Here is a 14,559-nt window from a genome sequence, read left to right as displayed (position 1 = left end):
GTATCCACAGGAAGTGGCAGCACCAGCTCTGAGCATCCTTCCCCGCTTGATCCAGCCCCAGGAGGGTCTGAAATGTGCAGGTTTTAAGCCCAGAAAGAACCCAACCTTAAAATCTCACCCCAAAAGTCTCCCCACACACTCTGAGGCTCTGGGCCAAGCCTCTGAGCAGTTCCAGCCCCAAAATTCCTGCCGATTTCAAAGGAAAATCCTGTATCTGAACAGCTCCTGGGGCATGGGCATCCCAAAGGGACAGCGAAGCAGCTGCGTGGGGAATGCCAGGGATTTGGAAAGCTCTGCCACAGGCTTTAAATAAAGATCCCCAACCCCCTGTGGAACTGTGAAGGGCTCCTCCCCTCTCCCCCACAGGACGAACATCTATTGAATTCCAATTTTTTTTTTTTTTTGTGTTCAGGAGTCCGAAGCCGCTTGCCAAAAAGGGGATAAATAAGGAGGCACCACACCCCAGTGTTACAAAACCTTGTATTAATCATCTCCCTTCACTTTCAATATAGCGCAGATATGAAATATAGCCATGGTTCCTAGTTACACGGGAGGAAATGAGTAATAAATACATCGGAGCAAGTGGAAATCACGAGGGTGTTTCACTGGGAACAACATTGGAAAACTGTACACTTGCAAAGACTGGCATCTCCAAACATTAGTATTTCTTTATATCGGGAAGCTTTTACATGTAACAAACATGCTATTGCCATATATGACCAAAAAAAAGAAAAAATTAAAATTTAAAAAATAGGCATTGCTCGGCAACATTAACTAGGCAAAAATAGTTTTTTTGTGCACTAACTTTGTACAGAAAAACCAGGACAAAAGGCATGCATGGACAAGGAGAGGCTGCCCGGGAACGGCATGCAACAGAAGAGAGGTCAAAGCTCTTTAAAGTCAGCTTACAATAGGCATAAATACATCAGGGTTATATATATTAATAAGGGAGGAAGTATTCTGTTTAACATTATTAACATTCCTTTTTTTAATGTATTTTTCTTTTTTTTTTTTTCTTCCTATTCCTCCCAGAGGAATACACATTCACCTTTAAGTAAAGATAAAGGAATACAAAAAATAAAACTCACTTTTGCAAACTCTGATGACTCGTATAAAATCAACTTTAGTGTTATCGTCGCTGTGTGCAAATTATAGACGTCTGCGGGACTCACTTTCCATCAGGCACATTCCAAAAGCCAAACCCGACATGGAGAAAGGTGACAACAAAGAAATCGTTTCCCTAAGTGCTGACCCAACTCGCGGCTTTAAATCACAGTTTGGGATTTTCCTGCCGGGTGCTGCCCGGGCTCGATCCCCCCACCTTGAACCCCTTCATGAGAGGCAGAGCTCCGCTCCAGCCCAACCGAGCTCGGGGTGTCCCTGGGGATGGGGACGACACTGAAGGGACAGGGTTGTGTCGCCGTGGGTGTCGCATCCCAAGGTCACTTGTGTGCCGGGGTGGCCGGGCTCCCCGGCGGCCGGGGACGGCTCAGGGGAACAGCACCAGGAAAAAACAGTCCCCGGCGGCGCTGGGGGGACCGGGGCTGGAGCTGGGCGAGCAGCGGGACGGGGGGGACTTGCCCGACCGACCCCCAGGACCCCGCGGCGGCGACATCTCCGACAGGACAGGGAGGGGACAGTTGCAGTGGGGCGAGCGGGGGATACAAAAAAGAAAGGCACTGCCGCTTTATTACTGAATATTTGATTTCACAGCCTCCCTCATGCAACTGTTGGGGGGGGGGGGGGTGTTTTCTTTTTTTTTTTTTTTTTTTTCCCTCTTTTTTTTTCCATAAATAACTTTTATTTCTTTTAGGATTCAAGCTTGGGTTTGTTTTTTTTTTTTTTTTTTCCCTTTTAAGCTTCTTTCCCTGGAGCTCTGCCACCCGCACTTCGCACCGGCAGCCAGAGCCAGGCAGCACTTCCCGAACGCAACTGAAGCCACTTTTTTGTTGTTTTTACTCAAAAAAACCAAAAACAAGAAACAGCAAACACAACTAAGTCGTTAATAACCTCTACACTGTCAATGGAAAATAAGCTTTTTTTCTTTAACATCAGAAGGATAAAACAATTGAATTATTTGGTGGTTGTTAATAACAGACATTATCATGGTTCCCAGCCATAGCAAGTTAATAGGTAAAATATCCAAAATAATCTCTCTGAACAATCAGAAAACCTCCGTGTCCATAGTCAGCGAAGGAATAAATAGAATTTCAGCTCTGAAAATACACTGGAGTCTCCCTGAGGGAGGCTCCTGCTACGGCGGTTCCACTCACACTGCATAAGCTGGGGGTGCTTGGGGGTGACCCAGGTCCCCAGCGCTGACCCCGCTTCACCTTCACCTCCTCACACCTCTTCCCAACCTCCCTGGCCTTCAGGTTTTCCCTTCTCCACCCTCCCCATCACCCCCCTTCAACCTTCTGTCTGCCGGGAAGCAGGACACCAAGGAACAGCAAACATAAAACATTGCATTTGGCACTTGGGTTTTTGTATATATATATATATGTGTGTGTATATATATATTTATATATTCTTTTTTTTTTTTAGAAAAACAACTTAGAAACGCTGCATGACAAAAGGATTCACACATCTCTCAGCCCTGCCCATGCTTGGGCTTCCCCTCAGCCCCCAGCCCTGCTCCCTCTGATCCCTGCGCACAATGGTGCCCACGTCCTCACAGCCCAGTTTGGAAATACTGCTGCGACCCATCAGCTCAATTAATTGATTTTACATTTGTAATTATTCTTGGAAGACTCAAAGCAGCATCAGGACCAGTGGGAGCATCACTGCAGGTCTGAGCAGCGCCAGGTCGGATTTACCTATTTAACATCAAATTTAGCTCCTGTTATAAAAAGCAAGCAGTGGGTGAGGGGCAGCCCAACCACAGCCATCCCCATTTCCCGCCTGGCACATGGTTAGCGCCAGGAAAACGAGGCTGTGAAGCTGCATTTGGCGCCCTTTGTGGCTTTATTTGGGGGCTCCTTCATCCCTCCTTGGCCACGCTGGAAAAGCCCCTTAGAGCCGAATTTGGGCAGGCTGGGCCAGATGTGTGGAGCCAGGATGCAGCAGCTTCCCGGTACCTGAGCAGGCAAGGCAAGAGACACGGAAACTCTCCCAGTGTCCCCCAGTTCGCAGACTCCCCCCGGGACCCTCCTCTGGGCGAGATGCCCCTGCTCCATCCCGCATCCTGATCCAAGCAGGGCGCAGGGATGGGCACCTGCCGACCCTCCACAGCCCTGAGCACAACGCTGCCTCCACACCGCAGGGCTCCTGGCTAAACCGAAAGGAAAATTTGGGATTATTTTATTATTTCTGTCTCGATCTGGGCTCGCCGGGTCAGTCCATGCCCAAACGTGGCGAAGCTCGAGAGGTGGGACTGCCGGCCCCGAAGCCCCTGGCAGAGTCGGAAAATCCTCTCCTAAGGGATTTTGGTCACACACCCTCGTGTGGTGTTCCGGGCTCCTTGGTTTGCTCCTCCAGGAACAGGGTTTGCCCATGGTGCCCCAGTGAACCCTCCGTTGTCAGCACTCTCCTCCTCCTCCGTGTCCCCCCCAACCTCCCCATGCTGCTTCATCATCGTTGCTGAGATTTTTTTTTTTTCTTTCTGCCATCCTTTTCCCCCCCCTTAGCATGGATGTAATAAATGACAACACAAATTCCAAGTCTAATGGTATGTTCACAAAGACAATCTACACATTCACAAAATTAAAACAGGAGAGAGAGAGAGAGAGAGAGAGAGAGAGGAGAGGAGAGGAGAGAGGAGAAAGGATGCAAGCTATCGCTGAGGCTCCCTCAAGCCCCGACCTCGCCGCTGGACCTGCAGCAGTTGTCCCGGCCAGCGTCCCCCTGGTGACGCCTTCTAGATCGTGGAGGTTCTGTCGACACCATCTGCAAGCAGGAAGGGAGAATTAGGAGCAGCCCCTGTGAGCACTGCTACCCCCCAAGCTGAGGATTTGGGGGATGGACCCCCAGAGCACCCAAAACCCACAGCCCCTACAATGAGATGGTGTCGGGGCCACCTCCACCACTTCCCATCTCCCCAAGGGGTACAGAAGGGTTTTGGGGTGTCAGTGCTCTGCTGATCTCTCTGTGCCACCAGCTGTCCCCACCCCACAGCGGCTTCCCCAGGTTGCTGCCCCAACACCAGTCCAGGCTTTCTGCCACAACCCCACAACCACTTTCCCAGGAGCAGAGGGGGTTTCTGGGCAGCCTGGACTCGTCACAGGGCAGGTGACAGTCTGGGACTCTCCTACAGTAGGACAAGTTCATGTGCCCCTGACCAGGAGTCAGGGGACAGGGACAGAGCTGGTCCCAGGGGCTGCCTTGCCCACAGTTCACCCAGCCCTGCAACACCTGCACTGCAGAGGATGCAAGATTTTCCTCCATCTGAGGATCATGGCAGGACAAAAAGCCCCCAGGAGTCCTTTCAGTCTCCCCAGAGCCCATGTTCCCAGCACCCTGTGACAGCAGGGATGCATCCAGCCACAGCCCAATCCCAGGAGTGAGGAGTCCATGACCCACTCCAAAGCCTCACAACTGACCCCAGTACCAGCAGCTCCCTGTCCCCACCCCCCTGGGGGCAGAAATCAGCACCCAACAGCACTTCCAACCCTCCAGCCCTGATCCCACTCCCCGTCTCCCATCCCAAAACCCATCCCCTGGATGGAGAGTGGCGGGAGGCAGCTCCCAGAGTGGCTGCAGAACAGAGAATTCCCTGTTACCACTTGGGGCACCACAGCCACCTCCCTCCTCCACACTAAAAACAAACAGGTTTGTTACGCTTTTTTTTTTTTTTTTCTCCCCCGAAAGGTTTATTTTTTTAAGAGCTATTTATAGCACGACTGGTTTGGAGAGGCTCAGGGAATGCGACCTGGAAAAAATAACTTGGAGGAACAGTACCCTGCAGAGGAACAAGACAGCTAAGCCTCGGCTGGGCACACGCCGGAGAAACGCTTCGGGTGACAGAAGTGTCCTTGTTTTCCCAGCCAGGGATGCTGCCAGGGCCCTGCTGCTTCCCACAGTCCTTGTTCTCCTCCTCCTCTCCCTGGGAAGAGCTGTCGCATCTGCAGGGAGCCTGGTGGCACTTGTCCTCCCCGAGGGCTCCCGGTGGCACTCATCCTCTCCAAGGGCTCCTGTCCTCAACCATCCGTCACAGTCCAGGATTTCCACAGCGAGACCCGAGCTGGTCATTTGGGAATCCGGGCGGTGCCGTGCTCATCCCATTGCTGGGGGTCATCCCTTGTGCTTGGGGGTCCAGAGCATCGCCAGGGCACACTGGGAGCTTCTGGTGCCGGTGCTTTGAGGTGCACCAGGCTCTCCATCGCTCTGCTGCTGCTGCTGTCTTTTCCATCTTCCCTGCTTGTTTTTGCCCCGGTCCTCCTCCCTCCCCGTGCCCATTATCCACTGGCACCACCAGCTGTGTGTGGCACAGCCCCTGGCAGGGGTTTAGCCCCCAGCTGTGGGGCACCCCCAGCCAAACGAGGGATTTGGTGGCGGAAGGGAACAACACTCCAAAGCCTGTGACCCATCTGAGCACGCTGGCGGCAGGGGCTTTACCGAGAGCTAACGAGAGTAGCGAGCTAACACTAATTACCATTAGCAAGCTGACAAGTGGCTAATTAGCACAGACTCCACTAGTGCTGGTGCAATCCCTGCGTTCCTTCAGCATTTACCCCCTGCCCCGGCCACCTCACTGAGAGAAGCCAAGATTCCCATGTGAACACCCCTGGGAGCATCCCCGGGAGCATCCCTGCATCCGGCCCTGCCGCCGTCCCGCGCTCACAGCCACAGCCTGTCCCAGCTTTTGGGGGGCACGGGGCAGGTGCTGGGGGGCTCAGCAGAGGCGGCGTGGACGTGCTGGAAGAGCCCCAGGAGGAGGGAATGCTCACCGCTGAGTGCGTGCTCCGTCATGCTCAGGCACAGGGACTCCAGCCTGTTGTTGATGTCAGGTTCAGTCACTGGCACCTGGAACTCTGCAGGGAGAGAGGGAATACGAGACCCTGGTCAGGGACCTGGCAGGGGACCCTGCCTGCTTGCTCTGTGTGGGGAAACCATCTGAAAAATGATCTGGGAAGGTCTGCCAGGACTCCCAGTAAAATCATCTTCAGCAGGAGACACTCAAAAAATCAGTCATCACCCCGTTATCCATAAAGGTTGAATCAGAGGGGGTTGAGGGGCTGATAAGAGATGTAAGGGGCAGCAGAAGCAAGAGTAGAACCACACCCAGGGAGGGGGCAGCCCTGGTCATCTCCTGGGGAAGGATGCTGTCCGTGCAGGCAGGGTCAGTGCTTGGACATGGGTCAGCAGCACAGACCAGCAGAGCCACTGTCTGGCTTCCCTGGGACCAGCTTGGCTCCCACTGTCACCCACGTCAATGCTGCCACATCCCTGGGGGGTGAGCACAAAAAAGGTGACACACACATGAAATCTGGAGTGTTCCAACACCTCTGTCCTGATCTAAACGGCAGCAAACTTTCCCCACCCTGCAGCAAAACCTGCAAATACATCTTGTGCTACTGTGCTGGACAGCTTCTCCCGCTTTCCACTGGCTCACAGGAACATGGGATGAAATCCAGGAGGGTTGAGGTCCTCCCCATAGCCTGGCAAATAGTGGTTTGTGAGCCCAGCATCACATCATTGCTTATTTTCCTTGCGACTTAATCCACGTCTTTGGCTCCCCAATCCTCCTACGCCCTCATCCACCGCAGGCTGACGCGCGAAGAGAAACCCATTTATTCTCCTCCAACGCCTGAGAAATGTGCCCTTGTCCCGGTGTTTAATCAATACCCAGGAACAGCTGCTGCTCCTGCTGTACGGAACATTTGCTGCCCAAATGCTGCAGTTTAACACCGCCGGTGTGTGAGGCCAGGGAGCTGCCAGCCCAAACCAGCAGGAGTATAGGGATGAGGGTGAGTTAACTGGGGGATAGATTCCCTGTCCTGAGGTGTAAATGGTGTGCTGGTAGGAAAAGGCACGCTCAAAGGCTAAGGAAGGCACACACAAACAGGCTTCCTCAGCGCCAGGATGCTCCAGGTCCAGGGTCCAAGGTCAGCAGGATCCTCCCTGAATCAGAGGATGCTCCTATACACAGGAGCACTTTGGCAGTGTTGGGGAAGGAAGCACTGACACAGCACCATTTCCCTTCACACGCACTGTGGAAAGAATTTCCCTTGAGTGCATGAAGGCAGTCCTTCCGCACCGGAGCTCCGTGTCCATCCATGAGGAAAAAGTGATGGATGAGCTACCACCTTCCCTCCTGACATGAGCCCCTCAGAAGCGAGCTAGGCAAGGCACCAGCACTGTAACACACAGAGTCAAGATGGCAAATACAGGGTCAAAAATCCCTCCAGCCATGTCTGTGATTAACCCAGGAATTCAGAGATACCCCAGTGGGAGCACACTGTGCCAGCACGGGCCATGTGCCTGTGGGGAGGCTCACCAGCACAGCTCCTCTCACCTCCCCTCACCTCACCTGGCTGTGGGTAAGTGGAAAAGCACCTCTGCTGCCCACCTGGCTGCTGAAACATCAGCATGGTCTGCGGGGACGTGTGGACCGGCAGCGAGCGCGTCCTCTGCACCGAGCTGTGGCTCCGGCTGGGCATGCTGTTACTGCCCCCAGGGTTGGCAAACCACAGGTTCTGTGGGGAGCAAACACAAGGTGTGGGATGCAAAGCAAGGCCCTCTGTGCCATGGGTTTAGAACTGCTTTAAAATCACAGGACGGTCTGGGTTGGAGGGGACCTTACAGATAATCTTGTTACAACCCCCTGCCATGGGCAGGGACACCTTCCACTATCCCAGGTTGCTCCAAGCCCCATCCAGCCTGGCCTTGGACACTGCCAGGGATCCAGGGGCAGCCACAGCTTCTCTGGGCACCCTGTGCCAGGACCTCCTCACCCTCACAGGGAAGAATTCCATCCCAGTATCTCACCTAAATCTCCCCTCTGCCAATTTAAAACCCTTCCCTTTCTCCTACCACTATCTGCTCTTGTCAAAATATCCTCACCCTATTTTATAAGCCACTTGAAGGACTCAGCTTTTCCCCTTCTGCTGCTTGGTTAATCCCTCTCTTGCTGCTCCCACTTCCACATCCCACTGCACAGAGGGGAATGCAACCCAAACCGCTTGAAGAGTGGGAAAAAAGGCGGGGATCTGGACAAGTTAGAGGAAGAAAAGCAAACGAAGCTCATGGGAAATGGATGGAAGAGCTGGAAACGCCGACCAACCTGTCTGCCTTGCTTGAGGATGGCGGGGCTGGCGGCAGGGCTGCGCTGGGGGGTGCCCAGCAGCCCCGTGGGGCCCAGCAGCCCCAGCCGGGCCGTGGGGAGGTTGCGGGAGGGGATCTGGAACTGGCGGGGATTCCTCCGGGCCAGCCCTGCCCCCGCGGATCCGGCTGTCGGGAGGGAGTTGGACTGGCCAAAGCCTCGGCTGCGGAGAGAGAGCGCCGGGGGTGAGACACTGACCCCTGCGAGGGGCTCCTGACCCTCCCATCCCACTGAGGTTGTCCCTCCATCCTGCAGAGGCAGCAAGGAGTCAGTCCAGGTGTGCACCACCATCTCTTCTTCTCGTCTGCCAGTTGCCTTCCTGCCCTTCTGCAGCTCTCAGAGCCACACTGGTTTTCTTTAAAGCTTAATTTACTCCTCCAAAATGGGTCTGTTCTTAAATACGATCTAAAATAATTCAGGTAATTCCACGGGAACTTTATTTCTTTGAGATTTCTCATGAGTGGATTCTCCAGTGTCTAATTTAAGTTCAGCTTCTGCTGTTGGGTTTTCTCTCTCCCCTTGCAGGAGGTTCATTTTTACAAACATGATCACCTCCGAGACTTCTGAAGTTCTGTAAGATTTGGTTAGAATGACCTAATAAATTCAAATTTTATTAGGGAGGGTTCAGCTAAAGGTGCTTTCCTGAAATCTCATCCTGAAAGTTCCCAGTTACCTCCAGAACACTGTATTTTTTGGGAATAATTAACTTGTAACCAACCAGGCACTGCAGAATGAAACAAAGGGATGATGTGCTTAAAAGTGATTTAAAAATCTTTTTTCCTTACTTCCCTATGCTTTCTAGGATCACCCAAAGTCCAGCATCACCTTGGAAGTAAGCAAACGTTCCCAACACAGCCCTGCCTGGCTCTCTGACTGCACCTCTGGCCCTGCATCCTCTGAAAGCTTCTGGCCTTTTTTTCTGCCACTTGACAGCTTTTTGAGGAAACTCCAGTGCTGATGCCATCATCAAAGAGCAGCAGGGAAAGAGCCCAGTATCGGGGATACACCGCACAGCTGGGAAGTGCTGCGTTTGGAGCCATGGAGACAAACTGGGATCGGAGGGAAAGGCAGCAGCCACACGCACAAGGACACTGCCTGCCCTGTTTCCTTCCCAGCCAGTGCTGGAATTTCACTGCTGGAGCTTTTCCAACCCTCCTCCTTCCCTAAACATGGCTCTGAACCCAACAGAACCCATCCCTCCCTCTGGGAGGCATTGTTCCCACTTGGAGTGCTCTTGCTCTGGCCACTGCATCCCTCCCCTCCTGAAATCCCACATACCTCCTCTGCTGCCGGTAGCCTGACAGCTCCAGGAGGGATTTCCGAGGGAAAGACCGAAAGAGTTTCTGCACCTGCTGTTTCCATGACAGCAGCCGCTTCTTCTGGATCTCTGTAAACGCCTGGCCAAAAAAAAAAAAAAAAAAAAAAAAACCAGAGAGAGAGAGAAAAATAGGAAATGTATGAATGTTCTTCTGGACAAAGCGAGCAGGGATGTGCAGGTAAAAAAAAGCAGCTGGAGCAAGTGACGGGGTGAGTTGAGCCCTATCAGAAAGTCCAGGGGAAAACACTGGTCTTTTCTTCAGGATTTACTCATCTCAGGTAGAGAAAACGCTCTGGCAGCATTCCCTGTGTCCCACAGTGACAGCTCAGCTCTGCCTCAAGGCTGCCAACTCCTTTTGGCAGAGCGGGGGTTTGACAGTGGGTCCTGACGGGTGGTGACACTTGTCACCTGGATGTGGCTCTAGAAATGTTACCACGGTGGGCAAAGCTGGGATTAGGAAAGCTGAGCTGCCCTATGGAATCCTGCATCCTATCCCCCTTCTCGGGGCTGGGCAGGGCTTGGCTGTGATCCTGGCACCAACAGGCTCTGTGGGAGGTCACCCAGGGTGAGCCTGTCACCCACCCTGGCTCCCTGCAAAGGTCACCCTGGCAGGGACAGACCTGCTCCCAGAGCTCCAAGCAGGAGATGTGGGTGACAGGGACACCCACGTGCCACCACTGCTAACTTTAGACACCCAAGGTCTCTGTTGGAGAGAAGCAGAAGTCTCCAGAGGACAATCTGGAGGCTAATTAGTGCCTGACTTGATTGCTCTGAACCACTCTGGAGGAGATGCTCTCTCCTGGTGCTGATTATGTCGGAGCCAGCGCAGAGGGTGGTCCTGGGACATGGGCTGGCTCTGCTGGGAAAAGTGCAGGCACTTTGAGAAAAGTTCCATGTCCTCCTGGCTTTGTTCTCTGGCCGCAGGCTGCTGCTTCCACCACTTCTGCTCCCTGACTCCTCTCATATGGGCAGGTGATGGAAGCAGCTTGTTCTTCCAGGTACTGCCAGGGTAGGTAGGAGACACTGCAGGACACCAGGGACACCAAGCCACCTGCCTCTGCCACCAAGGCAGGAGTGTGCCAGAGCCCTGTGGCACAGTCTGGGCCATATCATGCCATCATCCGGCTGAGGCAGATCCACTGGGAGCAGGAACAGATGTAAAATCCCTGTTGCAAAATCCCAAGGCCACATGGTGCAAAATGGGAGGAGGCAACGCCAAGGGATCGCTGTGTCTGTCTGATGGAAACCACCTGCACATTCATCTCAGGATTCTTTCTTTCATCCAGCTGCTGATGGGACTGTCACGAGCCAGAAGAATTTCCCAGCTCCAGGCCTTGGCAATTAAACCAGCGTGGGGGGAAGCAACATTTCCATGCACCACGTTGGAGCTACCGCCTGCTCCAAGCCTGCTCTGTCAGAATTACTATTAATACCCCCCCCTCAAAATATTTGTGTTAGAAACTGAAAGGTTTACATAAACAGACACTTTGGAAACAGTTTCCAAGTGATGAGAACAACAGTTGTAGATGATCTGACACGACTCACCTCATGGATTAGACATTTGTCTATGAGCTGTAAATAGGAACTTATATTCTCTTCATCAGGTCGGGAAACTAAAAGTTGTGTGCAGACTGGAAAAAAAAAAAAGAAGAGAAAGGAAATAGGGATGGGGGCACCAAGATGGGGCCCAGGAGGGGTCCCACAAACACCTTGGACATCCTGTTTCCCTTGTAACCACAAATAGGTTTTTCATCAGCGAGAAAAAATGCCCTTCCCCAAATTCCTGTTGTGCCCTCCTATATTTAGGGTCAGATTTTGTTCTCTGTTATGATGGTGTAAATCTAGAGTAACACCACTGGAGTCCCCAAAATTAGAAGAGCAACTCAGGGGCACAGGATTAATCCCTATTCATAGGCAAGAGAGCTCCCATTCCCATGGCCAAAATCTGCCCCCACTGCAGAGTGGTAGATTCCCACCTTCCCTGATGAATTTTAACCTCTTTTGGAATGAATGTCATTGAAGGAAGTGGGAATGAGCTCACAGAAGAATGAGTTTTTCTTGCTGTAAACCCCTGGGTAGTCCTGGGGGTCCAGGAGGACACCACATCTTGGCAGGGCTTGGGCCACACTGTGGCATTTGTCACAGGAATAAAACGGGGCTGGAACCCCATGTGTGGCTGTTTCTGCAGGCAACCAGCTGGGAACAAATTCTGCACCAGGTTTCTGTACAGAAAACATCTCAGCTATTTTTTTTTTTTTAGTTGGAAATAGAGATCAGGCTAGTATTTCTTTGTGGCATCCCAATGAGGTTCTTTCTATTCCCAGTCTCCTGCAGATGACAGTCCCCTTCCTTTTCCCCAGGCAGATCTCCCTCCATGCAGCCAGCACTGACACCCTCAGGTGCCCTCAGCAAGGGTTAGGCCACATCCAAGCTCACACAGATTTGCTCCAAGAGCCCTGAATACTTCACGGGAGATCAGTCCCCAACTCAGCTTGCTCCTGTTACCTCCCAATGTGTTATCCCTGATGCAAAGCCGGGCACCCTGCACTAGACACGGAATGGCACCGGAGTATTCTGGATGTCCTGCATCCAAACTGGGACACAAAAGTGGCTTGGACCCGCTGATTCGCACTCAAAATGCCTCATGTCCAGCCCATGCACCGCTGCTACCCTGCTCCAAGCAGAGCAAGTCCAAGGGATGCTGCTCAAAACACCTCTGGATCAGTGGGATGGCCCCAGGGCTCTGGATGGGAAGAGAGAGGATGGATTCCACTCCTGACCTCAGGAAAAGTTGTGATTTCTACCTCTGACCCGGGGCAGGGAGAGGATGCTTTCCACCTTGGACCTGGGGCTTGGAATGCATGGTATCCACCTTGGACCTCAGGCAGGCAGCTTGGGCCACTGCTGCCCCTCCCCAAAATCACAGCCCACCTCCCCTGTCTTCTTATCTCTAACCCCAGGGAAAGGCGGCTGCCAGTGCTGCCACAGCACACCCCTTGCCCCAAAGCAGTCCTCCCCTAGCAATGAGAGGCCACCAAGGTCTCCCAGGTCAGCAAGGACAAGGGACAGCCGCTCACCTTTCCCCATCACTCGGGTGAACTGCCCGGGCAGGTCACCCTCGGGCAAAGGGGCGCCCCCGGACTCGCCCTCACATCCCGGCAGATGGTGCTGCTGCATCCCGGCCGCCGCGGAGTCCTTGCAATCCGAGCCTTGGCTGTCCGAGCCCAGCAGGGAGGAGGGGTGGTGCGAGTCCACGTCCCGGCCGTGCTCCTCCGTGCTCGAGTTTTGGGAAGAGTAGGCTTTGATGGGGGTGAGGATCATTTGGTGTAGCTCCTGCAGCGGGACACGCAAGTTGCCACCTTCCAGGATGTCCTGGGGATCAAAGCAGAGAGAAGGGGGTTTGTCTTTGCAGGGACCCCTTCTGTGACCCCCTGGGAATTCCCAGTTTTGCTCCTGCTTCAGGATCCTGCTGTATTCCACAGTCAACAGCCACATTTCATCAAGTCTCTTCCTTGTATCAGGGGAATGCTGCAGTGACTGTGTCTGATTATCCATGGATGTGTTCAGACCTGAATCCCCAGAGATAAATGTGCCCCCCTCAACCACTGGGAGCCAAACCCAACAACAATCCACATGGAATGTTTCCACATTTCCACCAGGGAAATGGCAAGTCCATGAAAGTGACTGAGCCTGGGACATTTCAATGCCCAGAGCAGCAAATAGCTTGTTTGCTCCCCAGCAATCCTACAATCCCAGTATTTCAGCTCTATTTCACTGGAATTACATTAACTCATTTCCCCTTCCCAGCACAGCCTTCAAGCCTGGCTCCCATTAACTGCTGTGCCCCAAAACTGTTTCCCATGGCATCCTCATGCCCAGGGATCATCTCAGAGCCCAGGACCATGCTGGGATGCAGGACTCTGTCCTGTGGCAGAAGTGGGGACATCCCTGTCCACTCTGGGATGATCTGGGGGAGTGAATGCAGAGGGCACTGGGAGGATTTCAAGGGGAGCAGGTGGTTTGTGGTCAGACACAGAAGGGGACATCACAAGGTGAGCTGATGCTTCCACAGCAAAACCATTCAGCTTGGAGATCCTGGGGCAGATGCCCTCAGGAGGGAGGTAATTTGGATGCATCCCAGCCTCACTTCCGGTGTGGATCAAGAACTCCATCTCTATGGTCAGATCCTTATCCCACTGACGGGAAATAACTGCATTTTATTTTTCATTTAGCCTGGACCAGAACAGTTCACTGCAGGCTCCTGCCCAGTCTGGCTTATGGGACACTGCTTGGAAAGCGGCAACTTTTGGAGTGAATCCTGGTGCACTGAAGGAAGGGACACTAAGTGGGCACATGGGATGTGTGCAAGCCCTGAAACAGCTGTTGATTGTAATTCCTGCTGCATTCCCAGCTCACTCTTGGACGTCTCAGCTCCATTTCTCTCAAAAATCTGGTGTCAGTCTGCTGGGTCCTATTTTTTTGGGAGAAAATCCTGCCGTGCTAACTAACAGAGGGGGTGGAGCAGCTCTTTCCAAGAAAGCAGCAGCGAGACACTGCCCAAAAACATCAAGTCCTACACATGCTCTTGTTTAGCAAAAACTGGATGGGAAGCCTGGAAAACCAGAGACATCTCCTCCCAGGGACAGCAGCTCACAGGCAGCTCTGAGTCCCAGGAAAGCCAGACAGGGTCACAGTGCCACAGCCCAAACCCTCCCCTGGAGGGCTCCAAACCAGTCCCTGCCACTTTCCTCCTGTATTTTACAGCGTCCCTGGCTGGTTGTGCCAGCTGAGCTGGGCTCCAGCTCCTGCACAACGCCACTCAATCAATACCAGATTCCCAAATCCCAGCAGAGAAGTGGAGGAAGAGGCTGTGCAATCGCCTGGAAAACACAGAGCTGCAGCCAGCTCCATCCAGCTCTTGGATTTAATAGTTATTATTAATAACAGAGGTAAATATGGCTTTATTAGCTCCTGCCATACT

At 53.0% G+C, this 14,559-nt stretch overlaps 1 protein-coding gene across 5 annotated transcripts in view; it reads right to left on the bottom strand.

Annotated features, from left to right (window-relative positions):
• Positions 1-466: 466 nt before the first annotated feature.
• SAMD4A (sterile alpha motif domain containing 4A) overlaps positions 467-14,559 on the bottom strand; it is a 98,344-nt gene continuing 84,251 nt past the window's right edge. For 2 of the 5 annotated variants that reach the window (XM_066321539.1, XM_066321537.1), the window contains 7 exons: positions 12,656-12,950; positions 11,124-11,209; positions 9,539-9,657; positions 8,222-8,423; positions 7,508-7,634; positions 5,886-5,969; positions 467-3,885 (listed from right to left, as the gene is read on the bottom strand). In XM_066321539.1, the coding sequence (XP_066177636.1) occupies positions 3,857-3,885; positions 5,886-5,969; positions 7,508-7,634; positions 8,222-8,423; positions 9,539-9,657; positions 11,124-11,209; positions 12,656-12,950 (942 nt within the window). In that variant the 3' untranslated portion in view covers positions 467-3,856. Of the gene's footprint in view, positions 3,886-4,807; positions 5,970-7,507; positions 7,635-8,221; positions 8,424-9,538; positions 9,658-11,123; positions 11,210-12,655; positions 12,951-14,559 lie in introns of those variants that run through there. The other 3 variants (XM_066321538.1, XM_066321536.1, XR_010743838.1) reach the window with 2 other exon arrangements.

Source organism: Sylvia atricapilla, chromosome 6 (genome assembly GCF_009819655.1).
Source record: "Sylvia atricapilla isolate bSylAtr1 chromosome 6, bSylAtr1.pri, whole genome shotgun sequence".
NCBI lineage: Eukaryota > Metazoa > Chordata > Aves > Passeriformes > Sylviidae > Sylvia > Sylvia atricapilla.
This window is presented reverse-complemented; position numbering and strand designations above follow the sequence as displayed.